Source organism: Belonocnema kinseyi, chromosome 9, assembly GCF_010883055.1.
Source record: "Belonocnema kinseyi isolate 2016_QV_RU_SX_M_011 chromosome 9, B_treatae_v1, whole genome shotgun sequence".
NCBI classification, from domain to species: Eukaryota; Metazoa; Arthropoda; class Insecta; order Hymenoptera; family Cynipidae; genus Belonocnema; species Belonocnema kinseyi.
The window spans coordinates 83,331,843-83,345,736 of NC_046665.1; the positions used below are offsets into that span (position 1 = coordinate 83,331,843).

Genomic DNA, 13,894 nt, shown 5'->3' on the forward strand with positions numbered 1-13,894 from the left:
AAACAAGTTGAATCTTAACTAAAATTATCATCTTAACCAAAAAAGATGAAGTTTTATACAAAAAAGACGAATTTTCAATAAGAGTTCAATTTTCTGCAAGGAAAGATTTTTAAGTCAAGAAAGAAAAATAATTTCAACCAAATTGTTGAATTTTCAAGATAAAATAATTAATTTTCTAGATAAAAGTTCAATTTTCAACCTGAACATCTGAATTTTCAATTGAAAAGTTTTGTATTAACCAAATAGATCAATTTTCTACCAAAAAAGGTTAAGTTTGAACCATTAAAGATGCATTTTGAAATTACATTTGTCATACCTACATTTTCAGTTAAAGAAAATATTTTTTTAACAACAAAAAATTTCCAACCAAAGGAAGGAAGTTCCAGCTTAAATAATAAATCCTCAAAAACAAAAAATTAATTAAAAAAAAAAAGAAATTCCACTCTCAAAGAAGTAGGTGAATTTTCATTAAGAATAAAGATTTTTCTCAAGGAAAAATGTAATAGTTGATATATAAACCAAAAATGGAAGTTAATATTTCAAATGAAAAAATTAGTATTAAAAAAAAAACGAACTGAAAAGATTAAATTTTTACTAAAAGAACTAATTTTTAAGCAACAAACAAAAAATAATTTTCATCTAAAGGTGAATTTTTAATAAAAAAAATGTACCGGCTAAAGAGAAAATAAATAATGAATCGTCCCCAAAAGAGAAGAATTTTTAACAACAAATAACGTTTCAGCCAAGAGAGATTTTTAAGTCAAGAAATATATTAATTTCAACCAAATTTTTCTATTTTTCAATCCAAAAAATGAATTTGTTACAAAACAGTTCAGTTGACAATCCGAAAAGATCTATTTTCAACAAAAAAATGAATTTTCGTCCAAGTAGATTAATTTTCTACAAAAAAAGATTAAATTTGAACTGAAAAGATGAATTTTCAAACTAAAATGTTGAATTAAAAAAAAAATTAATTAGTTTAACAGACGAATTCACCACAAAAAATTATATAGTTTTTATCTTAACCAAAAAATATTTTTCAGTCAAAAGAGAAAAAAATTTCAACTAAATTGTTGAATTTTCAGCCCAAAAATATAAATTATCAACCTAAAAATTCATTTGTACGAAATACTTGAATTACCCACTAAGATAATAGAATTTTCATACAAAACTATACATTTTCAAAAAAGAGATAATTTTGAAGCGAATAGTTTAATTTTTTATCAAACTGTGGAATTTTCAAGCCAAAAAGACGAATTTTCTTCAACAAAGTCAAATTTTAAACCCGAAAACATTAACTTATGAAACAAAATTTGTTCAACCAAATAGATTAAGTTTCTACCAAAATGACGAATTTTCAACAAGACTTGAATTTTTAGCCAACATCAAATTTTTAACTACGAAGTAGAATAAGGAGTCCCCACTCCAATGCTGCCTTGGGAAAATTTGGACGCATAGATTCGGATTTAGTTAGTTGGCATCGTTCGTAACGTCTCTTGCAGAAAAGCGCTGAAATACAAGTTTTCCAAATGGTATTATTTCTGATTGAAAGCGTTCCAAATTGTACACTTTTAGATTGAATTTTGAAAATTGGAAAATTTTATCAGAAAAGATTTGAAATTTTATCATTTCTAATTTAAAACTTATAGAATGAAACAATTTTTTTTCCATATAAGAATATCGAATTTCAATTATTTAAGATAATAAGAAAATTTCGAAAATAGGACAAGTCCAAAATATCAAAAGGAAAATATTTTCCAAATAAAATTTTGAAAATTCAAAGGAATTAAAACTGTATTATTTGTAATTAAGAGTGTTATAAATTGAAAACTTTCAGATTAAAAATGTTTGCAATGGAGAATTTTTTTAGGTAGGAGTTGAAATTATATCATTTCTAATTCAAAGCGTTTAAAATTGAAAAATCTTATTTTGAATTGAAGAATTTTTAACCTGAATAATTTAAGATTAAAATTTCAAAAATAGGACTCGTTGAAAAATGAAATATTTTTGAAAATTCGCAACAACTTTTTTCTGCAGATTATCCTTTTAGTAATAAATTTAATTATTTAGTTGAAAATTGAATAATTTTGTTGAATAATTGTTGAAAAAAAAACTAAAATATTTTCTGGGTGAAAATTTAAATATTTTTGAAATTTTGTTTTTGTTTTTATTTAATTAAAAACCCATATGTTTTAAGAAAAATATCTTTTTGGATTAAAATAAAACTATTTGTTAGAGAATTCAAATATTTAATTAATAATTCATCCTTTTTGGTTTAAAAAATTCGTCTTTTTCGATTGAAAATTCAAGTTTTTTAATCTTTTTTGAATGAAAACAAAAATTTTTTTGTAATTAAAAATTCCTCTGTTCTGAGAGAAATTTAATCTTCTTTGATCAAAATGCAACTATTTGGTAGAGAATTCAACAATTTTGTTAAAAAGTCATCCTTTTTGTTTAAAAATTCTTCTGTTTGTATTGAAAATTCAATCATTCTTCTTCGCTTGATACTCAAGTAAAGAAGAATGATATTTAACCAAAAAGTTAAATTTTCATTGAATAAGAAAATGAAATTTCTTCTATCACTTTGTTAAGAACTCACTTTTTTGTTAAAGATTTATATTTTAAGTTGAAAATTCATCTCTTTGGTTACAAGTTTAATTATTTTTTTGAAAATTCAACTACTTGGGTAAAAGATAAACTACATAGTCAAAAATTAATTTTTTTGACTGAAGGCTTATGTCTGGTTGAAAATTTAACTGTGTAGTAGAAAATTCATTTTTTTGTTTACAATTAATTTTTTAACAGAAAATGTAACTTTTCCGTTTTTTAAGATTGATATTTTTTAGATGAAAAATCGACTTTTTTTTAAATAATTTTTTAGTTTGAAATTTCATTTTTGTTGGGTGGACAATTAATTTTTTGCTGAAGTCATATTTTTTGTTTGAAAATTCAATTTTTGTGGAGAAAATTTCATTTTTAGGCTTGAAGATTGAACAATTTAGATTAACTTTTTTTCTTGAGTGAAAAATATTTATTTGTTGAAAATTCGTTTTTTGGTTTTTAAATTCCACTTTTTTTTGTATAAATTTCATCTTTTTTAATTGAAATATAAACTATGACACGTTTTTATTAGAAATGTATTTTTTTAGGTTGAATATTCAACTATTATGTTAAAGAGCTCATTATTTTGTTGAAAATTCCAGTATTTTGTTAACAAGCCATCTTTTATGGTAGAAAAAACATTTTTTTTGTTTGAATTAATTTTATAAATTTGAAAATTTTAAATTTGTATATAAAATACTGTTTTATTCCGTTTATAAAATATTCTATGTTAAAAGTATCATAAGATTAAAATGCTGGAATTTTAATATTAATGATTTCAAATGAAAAATTAGTCAAGGAAAAAGCATAGAATTTTGAAAGTTTTCGGTTTCGCATTTTTCCGCAAGAGGCGCTACGAGTGATGCAAACTAACCAAATCCGAATTCGTGTTTTTAACTTAGGAAAGAAACGTAATTTCAACCAAATTGTTTTATTTTTATGGTAAAAAATGAATTTTCTAAATCAGGACTTTAACTTCCAACCTGAGTAGATGAATTTTCAAAAAAAAGTTAATTTTCAACTAATTTGATGAACTTTCAAAACAAAACAACAAAATTAATTTTGAATAAAGTAGTTCAAATTTCAAATAAATAGTTGAATTTTCATTAAAAAAGATTGTTCTGAATGAAAAAGTTGATATTTCAACAAAAAATGAAGTAGATAAATTTACAAATAAGAAAATTATTTTTTCAAGTTATTTTCAGTTTTAATACTTCAAAAAAATTATCTTGAAAAACTGTAAAATTTCAATCCGAAGAAAACGGCGGACCCGGAAATAATAATAATTTCCGAGAATTTCATGATTAAAATTAATCGGATTAAAATTCATCACTTCATTTTTATTCAATATGTACAATCTACAATTTTTCATAACGGTTTTCACAATACCTAAAACTCTTAAAATTCTAAACCTCGCGATGTACAAAGTACCTACTTAATAAAAAAACTACAAATATCCGCTATGACTTAATTTTTCTAAAGTTTTTTTATACATATTTATATATAAGGGGAAAAAAATACATTTTCAAACATTCTTAAAAATCAAAACGGTAAAATTAGTTATGAATAATGTATTTATCTCAAACTGATTTTCATACAATAATAATTGTTTTAGCTATTTACAAAGATAACAATCGGCTGTGTACAAGAAACTTAACCATTACCCTTAATTTTAGTAAAAAAAAAAAATAATAAACAAAATCATTTTTATGCATTGTTACACGAATAATAATCCGACTTTTCAACAAGTCTTTACAATCAATTGAGTACATTTTTCACTATATTGCATCTGAAACTCCTTGTTTGTTCAGTTGATAAAAAATATAGCTATCTATACAGACATTTTAAATTAATTTCATTGAAATGTATGATTGTGTTCTATATATATATACACACTGCTGCCACAGATCATTTAACGTTTGTCTCAATTGCTTCATACAATAGTATAATATATGTATATATCGAAATATTATATATACACATAAAATATTTGTATACACGTGATGAGTCGCGGTCTGAAGAACTTTAGTTTACAAAACCGCGGTTTTTCCAAAACTGAATGACCTCCCGCTATCGTACAAAAAGCCACACTATCATTATATTATCTTGAAACTTACAAATTATTATAATATTATGCAAATAATCATTTATATTTGAACTTTTTAGTGTGCACATGTATAAATATATACAGATTAATGAAAACGTCAATATCTTGCGCATTTATATACACAGCTGGCCCAGCTTCTTCAACATTCATGATTGATCTTCTCCATAAATATTTGCAATGCTCACAAGCAATATTATAGTAGTTCTGTGTCATGACTTGCTTTTTTTCTATCTCATTTTCGTTGACTCTTATATTGACGATGATTATGATTTTAAGAGCAGTAATATTAAGTACAGTGTTTGATATTCAACTGTTGGAAAATACTATCCTCAAGGACAACGAAAGAATCGTGCATTCACACTTTGATTTTCATTGGTCGAAGCAGAAAAATCGATTCTTCCGCCGACCCGAATTTAGGCGACAAGAAAAGTAAAAAAAAACACACACACAGAAAAAGTTACATGTACGATTGATGCTAAATTTGTCATATTTTTACAATCCTTGAACAGTTTGATGCTAGTAATGATTTTTTATCGAAAAATTACGAGTCTTAAAACGTAGAAAGTAGATAAAGGATAAAATCGTGGATACAGACTTGAATATATGAGGCTCGCGATTCAGGTGTAGACGACTGCCAAATGAAATTGCATTATTGCTGGCCTGCAGCTGATGAAACCAACCCAGCACTTATTTCCTTACTTAATATCACATAATTTCAACAATTTTAGTCAGTACGCTTTCAATCTTGTACTCGAATAAAAATTAATGATTCTCTCTCTCTCCTTCTTCTTCTTTTTCTTCTCATCATCAATTATCAATCATCATCTATTCCGAGAGATGAAAAATGTTTAAAACGGGGGACAATTCACGCCAGGATGAAGAAATTGACACTTATTCTCAGCTCGACAGTAGCCACTTTTGGAAAATTGTCTACACACTGGTGGCTGCTTCGAGTTTCCTCTCCAGCCGCCTCGCCAGCCACCTCCTCGAACAGGTGGACCACCTCGAAACCAGCCGGCACCCGGTGGCGCTCCTCTTCCACGATTAACATGCATTGGTCCACCACCTCTCGGACCACCCTGAAAGTTCGGTCCCGGTCCTGGGCCAGGTCCTGGTCCAGGTCCAGGCCCATGTCCAGGTCCATACATAACAGGCCCGGGTGGTCCCTGAAAGTTGTTTGGCCCATTGTTATAACCCATATCGTCCGGACCCATCATGAAACCGTCGGGTTGGTTATACATTGGCGGGCCCATCATTCCTGGCGGCGGCACCATTTGCCCATCCATGCCCTGAGGTGGGTAACCACCAGGCATATTCGGCATTGGACTTATCCCGTGATTTATGTCTGGCACGACGACCTTTCCATCGCCAGTTCTCCAGCCACCGCCGCCACCGCCACCGGGTGGAAGTGGCCCTCCGACCATTTCCGGTCCCATTTGATTCATCGGGTTCATCATTGGCTGAGGCATTGGTGGCATTGGTCCCATTGGTGCTTGCTGTGGTGGGCCCATGGAAGGCAGCATTGGATGCTGATTGTGCGGGAATCCTTGATAGTGGAAATTCGTCATTGGTGCGGGTTGGACAGGGGGAAGTTGAGGTTTTGGTTCAGGCCAAGGCATTGCTGTAAAATCTTTCTCGTTGGCCTTCGTCCCGGTCAAGTCTTCCAGGGGAATAATCCTGGCGTCTACCACAGGCAAAAGCCGCTCTTCTTCCGGTTCTGCAGGCGAATCTGGTATCCTGGAGAAAGAAGAAACATGAGAATTTTTGTTTTTCCATGATAACTGACTGTATACAGGCCTCGGAATTATTTGAGAAATTGAAAATTGTGTTAATGAAATTAAACAAGTTAAAACTTTTTCAATTGAAGCTTATCAATTTCTTAATTCAAACGATCATTAATTTAGAGATATTAAATGGAAGCTTGTAAGTCTAATCCTTAAAACAGAGTTTAAAATTCTTAAAATTGATGTACGCTTAAAAATGAACACCCCAAATGGAAAAGGTTTTGTGTAAAAGATTTTTAAATAGCGCATTGTAAACTGAATGTTTTCCTAATGGAAAAAGATCAAAATTGAACTTAACATTTGAAATAAAATGTTGAAATTGAACTTATTTTAAATTGCATTATATCACCTGACATGAAATTTGTGATATTTTAACATTTTCAAATAGCGCATTGTAAACTGAATGTTTTCCTTATGGAAAAAGGTACAAATTGAACTAAATTTTTAAATGTTGAAATTGCACTTATTTTAAATTGTATTATGTCATCTGACATGAAATTTGTGATATTTTTAAATATTTTGAAATTTCCGGCCAAAGAATAAATTCACTGCCATATCCCCGTTTTTTCTGACTTTAAAAAATTCTCGGTCATTTCCAGTTTCAGATGCCACCCTGATGATAGCATTAAATTTGAAAAATAATGGAAAAATAGCTTGAAATTCGTTGAAATTCAAAACATCTCCTAAATCTAGTAAAATCCTTAGAATCCGAGAAAAATCCAGAAGAACATCTTAAAATCTGTATTATCTTTAAAATTTCTTCAAAAATGATTAAATCTTGAAAATTCCATAAAATTTAATAATCCACCTGGAAATCCCTGGAAATGTTTTAAATTCTCTGAAATCTCTTGGAATCCTATTTTTTTAAATCTTAAAAAAATCAAAAAGCTTTGAAACTATAGAATCATTTGAAATCCCTGAAATAAATTAAATTCCTTTAAAACCCTTTGAAATATTTTGAAATCTTTGATATCTTCTGAAAAAAATCATAAAATATCTTAAAATCGCTTGAAATCTTTGAAATCACTTGGAATCTTATTTTTTTTTTAATATCAAAGTATTTTAATAGCTTCGAAACTCTATACAATCATTTCAAATCCCTGAAAGCGGTTAAATTCCTTTAAAATCCCTTGAAACATTTTGAAATCTTCTCAAAAAAATCATGAAATATCTTAAAATCGCTTGAAATCTTTTTAATTCTCTGAAATCTCTTGGAATCTTATTTTTTAAATCTTAAAAAAAAAATCTAAAAGCTTTGAGACTCTATAAAATCATTTCAAATCCCTGAAATCAGTTAAATTCCTTTAAAACCCCTTGAAATATTTTGAAATATTTGAAATCTTCTAAAAAAAATCATGAAATATCTTAAGATCGCTTGAAATCTCTTGGAATCTTATTTTTTTAAATCTAAAAAATTTTAAAGTCTTGAAACCTTAAAAACCCATTCCAGTGCTAGAAATCAGTTAAATCTCTTTAAAACCCTTTGAAATATGTTGAAATTTTCTGAAAAAAATCATGAAATATCTTAAAATCGCTTGAAATCTTTGAAACTCTCTGAAATCTCTCAGAATCTTATTTTTTTAAATCTTAAAAAAATCTAAAAGCTTCGAAACTCTATAAAATCATTTCCAATCCCTGAAATAATTTAAATTCCTTTAAAACGCCTTCAAGTATTTTTAAATCTTTGAAATCTTCTGAAAAAATCATGAAATATCTTAAAATCGCTTAAAATCTTTAAAATTCTCTGAAATCTCTTGGAATCTTATTTAAAAAAAATTAAAAGCTTTAAAACCTTCTTCAAATATTTTAAAATCCCTTGCAATTTTTAAAAAAAATCTAAAAACTCTGGAACCCAATAAATTCCCTTGAAATGCTTTAAAATCTTTGAAATCATTCAAAACCTTGAATCGGTTGAAATTTCGATTTTTGAGACGGCGTATAAGTCATTTTTAGCCAATCCCAGAAGAATTTGGAAACTATGTTAAAAAACTAACAAGTGAAAAAATAGTTGAATCAGCGAGAAATTTTAGAAAATATAATAATAGCAAAATAGTCTGAGGCCTGTATATATGTACAAGAAGTAGAAGAAGAAAAATAATTACATATTCCGATGGAAGTAAAGTGCTTGAAGTATTCCCTTCTCGCGAGCATATTGAATATCCTTTTCTCTACTGTCTTTTCCAAGTTCCACCAAAGCAGGAGGAGTATCAATGGGAATTAGTGGCCTCCATCTCGTTTTTTCTTCCATTATATCGTCGGTACCTGGAGAAAAAAAATCAGATTTCGATCAGATTTATTTAACTTTTTTTTTTTAATATGTACTTATTAATCGAGAAAATGTATGCCGATGACTTACTTAATTTTCTGGCCATCTGGAAAGCTTCTCTTTCATTTTGCTTCTCTATTTGCTTCATGTCCGTAAAGGTTTTCGTTACATTCACTCGCTCGGTTTCGTCCAATTCGAAGTATCGTATAGATTCCAAGTCAACTTTCCATTTCAGAGATTTTTTTGGACCTTTACGTTTTTGAAGTAAGAGTACACTCCTAAGTCCATCCACATACCGAATGTCTGGTTTTGAAGAATCAGAATCTTGATTAGAGTCAACGCTCTTTTCTGCAATAGTTTCTTCTGGCGTTGGTGCTGAAATTAAAAAGAACATATTTAATGTTTAGACACTATTATCATTGTTCAAAGATAAATAATTCATACAAAATCAAAATATCAGACTTCACAGTCAAAAATTCTCTCGAAACAGGGGAAATCGAGGTATTTTTCATAAAGATAGGGGAAAAAATTTCTTTTAAATAATATTATTGTTGGTATACCATGTTGCATTCAATACATAAACCGAATTTTCAACAAAATAGATAATTTTTTAACAATGAGATGAATTTTCAACTGAAATAATCAATCTTCAGCCGAAAAGTACATTTTTAACAAATAGTTCAACTTTCAAACAAGTGAAGTTGAATTTTCAACCGAAAAGATAAATTTTATACTGGGGAGATCAATTTTTTACTGAAAAATACAAGTTTATAAAAAAAACACATGAATTTTTTGAATTTTCAGTAAAAAGACTAGTTCTGAACAACAAAATTTTTAATTAAATTGATGGATCTCCAAACAAATGAATTTTTAAAACACTAGTTTAAATTTTAACCAAAAAGATACATTTCCAACAATGAAGATTAATTTTCTACTGAAACAAAAACAAAATTTCATAAATGTACATTAATTTTTAATAAAATAGGTTAATTTTCAACAACATCATTGATTTTTCAAACAATGAAATCTACTAAAAAGATCAATTTTTAACCAAGCAGATTTGTTTTCAATCAAGAAGATCAATTAAATATGAAAAGAGACATTTTTAACAAAACATTTAATTTTTTAACCAAACAGATGCATTTTAAAATAAAATTACGAATTTCCAACCAAAAAAATTAATTTTTAATAAAGAATTTCAACTTTAAACGAAGTGTAATTGAATCTTCCACCAAAACGGCAAATTTTTACCCAAAAAGAATAATTTTCTACTGAAAAAGACGAATTTTCAACAAAACACTATTTTCAACTAGAAAAGATCAATTTAAAAAAATTGAATATTCAAATTTTCTGTTTAAATCATTAATATTCATTTGAAAAAAGAAGGATTTTCAACACAATAGTTAATTTTTCAACCGGAGATTAATTTTTAACAACAAAAAAATAAAAAATTTCCACAAAGGAGATGAATTTTCAACTAAAATGATATATCTTCAACCAGAAAAATCAATTTCTAGCTAAAAATGGAATAGTGAAATTTTCAGTTAAACATTAATATTCCGCCAAAAATGACGAATTTTTATCATAAAAGGCGATCTTACAACCAACAAAATAAATTGTTAACAAAGTAATTCCACTTTTAACCAATTATATTTAAATTTTTAACAACAGAAAACTCTTAACGCCAAATTTAATGGTTAATATTTCAACCAAAAAATATTTTCAGCCATAAAAGATTAATTTTTCAAAATATTAAACAAAAAAGACGAATTTTCAACAAAACAATTAAATTTTTAACGAAAGAGATGAAGTCTCGACTAAAATGATGAATGTTCAACTAGAATACTTAAATTTTTAGTTGAAAAAATGAATTTATAAAAAAAATGAATTCACCAAAAAATAGTTAAATTTTCAAAGATGAATTTTTAACGAAAATTATGAACTTTTAAAAACAAAAATTATTTTTAAGAAAGTAGTTCTACTTTCAAACAAGAAGTTACATTTTCAACCAAAAAGTATGAAATATTAATGAAAAAAAAAAAAGAATTTTCCAAATATAGTTGAATTTTCAACCAAGAAAGATTTTAGTTGAATTTTCCACCCAAAAGGACGAATTTTCTTTCTTGAATCCTATTAATTCATTTCGAATTTAAGCGAAGAACTAAGAAAAGGGGGTGAATTTCTTTTAAAACAGGGTGAAAAAGAGGAATTAATATACTATAAAAGAAGAAGAAACTTACTTCTACTTCCTTCGTCATTTTCACTCGACTCTTTGATGTTTTTATTGCTTTTCAGTTCTTCCTCCTCCTCCTCCTCTTCCTCTTCGTCATCTTCGTCTTCATCTCGATCCTCTTCTACACCCTCTTGACCGTTTTCTTCCTTGCTCTTAACACCATCTTCTTTTACTTTCACTTTCTGTTCTTTATCTTCCTCAGTCTCAAGTGTATCTTGATAGAACTTTTAAATAAAGAATTCTTGTTAATATTTTACGTATGAAATTTGAGAAATTCAGTGAAACAAACAAATAAATAAACAAATTTAATAATCAGGGTGTCTACTCAAATCCTGAAAAAATTATGTTACATTTCCAGGTTTTTCCAGGTATCTCAAGTTTTTTTTCTATGTATTCATTGTATTTAAATATTTCGCATATTTTAAAACAATCGACTCGAAATATGTATACAGTTTCACGAGTTTATTATAAATGTTTTTTTTTAGTTTCTAGGGATTCAATTAATATGTTTAATTTAGAAAAATTTGAAAAATTATATTACAAGATATTCTTAAATAAATTAGCACCATCGATTAATTAAATAATAATAGAAACATAATTGACCATTTCTTGCATTTGTTGCTAAAGTTCATGAATTTGAATAATTCAAATTTTTATTTTAACATCTTATACTTGAAATTCAGTGCATATTTAGGTAAAATTAATGTAGTTACTGTATAAAATTCAATTTAAACCAATTCAAATTCCTAACTTGTTCACCAAATAGTTTAATTTTCAACCAAAAACGACGTTTTTTCAACAAAATAGTGGAATTTTCAACTGAAAAAGATCAATTTTGGATCAAAAAGATTTTACCTTTGAAACAAATAATTTTAGTTTCAACCAAAAAGGTGAATTTTCAACTAAAATTTTTTTATTTCATAAAAATACATGGATTTTATACTAAAAAAGACAAGTTTTTAACCAAATAGTTGAGCTTTGAACTAAAAAAGATCAATTTTTAACAAAAACTGTCCAAATTAAATTTTAAGTTAAAAAAAAATTAATTTTCAACCTTAATGATAAACTTTCAACTACAATGACTAATTTTCAACTGAAATAGTTAAATTTAATCCAAAGACGAATTTTCAACTAAAAATAATAAATCGTCAACCAAGAATTGAATAATTAAAATTTCCGTTAAAAAGAAACTAATTTCAAAAAAATAGTTACATTTTCAAACAAAGTGATGAATTTTCAATTAAAGAGATTAATCTTTAACTGCAATAGTTGAATTTTAAATCAAAAAGATGAATTTTGAATTAACAAGATGAATTTTTAACTATAATAATGGAATTTTCAACTGAAGTGATTAATTTCTACCAAAAAATACGAATTTTCAAAAAAAAAAGATAATATTTCAACCAAAAATTTTATATTAAATTTTTAGTTAAAAAAAATGAATGATCAACCAACGAGATGAATTATTAACTAAAATGATGAAATATTCAAATGGAACAGTAGTTACAGTCAGTTTGTAGTTGACATTTAAATTAAAAAGAAGAATTTTCCACATAAGTTGGATTTTTAACCAAGAAGATTAATTTTCTACCAAAAAGAACGAATTTTCATTCCGATGCTTGAATTTTTAACTAAAAGCGACCAATTTTGAACAAAAAATAGAATAATTCAACTTTCAGTTAAAAAAATGTATGACAAAATAGTTAAATACAGTAATATAAAGCTATTTTTACAAATAAAGAATCATTGTTACTAAATTTTATATTGCAATTTAAAAAAAATTAAGCACGCTCTCTAAAAAATGCTCTGGCTTAAAAAAAATTGCCTGCCATCTTTAGGTTTTTCCAGGTATACAAAAATTTTCTGAAAATTCAAAGGTTTCCGGGTGGGGTAGACATCCTGATAATGTAAAAAACTTATAATACCTTAAACGTGGGTTTCAGCAATGTTTTTTCGTCAGTTTTCTGCGATGTCACGGCAGCATTGGCAGTTGACGGTGACGTATGTGGCGGGGATGTATCACGATGATTTTCACTATTAGAAGAATCCGATTTCTTTACTTCCGGCGGGCCGTCCTTCGTAAGAGATGTTCTTCGTTTGCGCTTCCTCGGTTCTTTATTTTTCGTAGAAGCTGTTAAAGCATCCATGAACATGTCGCTCTCTTGAAGGACCATTGCTAGAAAGAATCAACATTTATTTATAAATTAATGTTTATTTATATTTAAGGGTAATCTGACAAAAATTTAAAAAAATTGATCTGTTAAAAAAAAGAAGTCGAGGTATATGAACAACAAACGCACACACACACACACACGTACTCTATACATTTAAATCTGTGACCCATTTATCTTAAAATTATTATTATAGGTTTGTTAATCATAAAAGAAATTATCCCAAATATCATGAACATCAATTATTATTTGAAATGTAGAATCTGTAAAGAAAACTCTTATTAATTTAAACTTCACCCATTGATTATAATGCTATAGCTATCTATTACGCACCACCAAAGGGGCGCGTAATGTTTGCATTGTTCATATAAAGTTTGCATCTCCCCTCTCGCTTGTATATAATTTTTTCGCAAACGGGGTCAAAAGTATTGACTGAATGCGTGTGATCTTACAAATATGTCCTAATAACCAATAAAACCAAGGGGTTGGAGGTGATTCAGTTTGGTTCAGAGTCCTAATGATCTTTGACTATGATCGATGAGGGGCTCCTCATACACCATGCACGGATTAAATAAGTAGTATGATAAAAAAGCTAAGATATTACATGTAATCGAAATTTAACTGAATGTGCTTAGTAATATCGTATATTTTAATGAATTGAAATTAAAATCCTTCTCTTTGAACCTGGAAAGATGTTGAGTACCCCTCTCAGTGCCGTTTCGAGACAATGTG

The 13,894-nt window shown here is 27.7% G+C and overlaps 1 protein-coding gene across 2 annotated transcripts in view; it reads right to left on the minus strand.

Moving 5' to 3' along the window:
* Positions 1-4,157: 4,157 nt before the first annotated feature.
* The window catches only part of LOC117179281, a 29,751-nt gene continuing 20,014 nt past the window's right edge, over positions 4,158-13,894 (minus strand). For both annotated transcript variants that reach the window (XM_033370925.1, XM_033370924.1), the window contains exons 4-8: positions 12,917-13,167; positions 10,999-11,215; positions 8,849-9,133; positions 8,595-8,754; positions 4,158-6,445 (exon numbers count right to left, since the gene is read on the minus strand). In XM_033370925.1, coding sequence (XP_033226816.1) covers positions 5,557-6,445; positions 8,595-8,754; positions 8,849-9,133; positions 10,999-11,215; positions 12,917-13,167 — 1,802 coding nt within the window. In that variant the 3' untranslated portion in view covers positions 4,158-5,556. The remainder of the gene's footprint in view (positions 6,446-8,594; positions 8,755-8,848; positions 9,134-10,998; positions 11,216-12,916; positions 13,168-13,894) is intronic.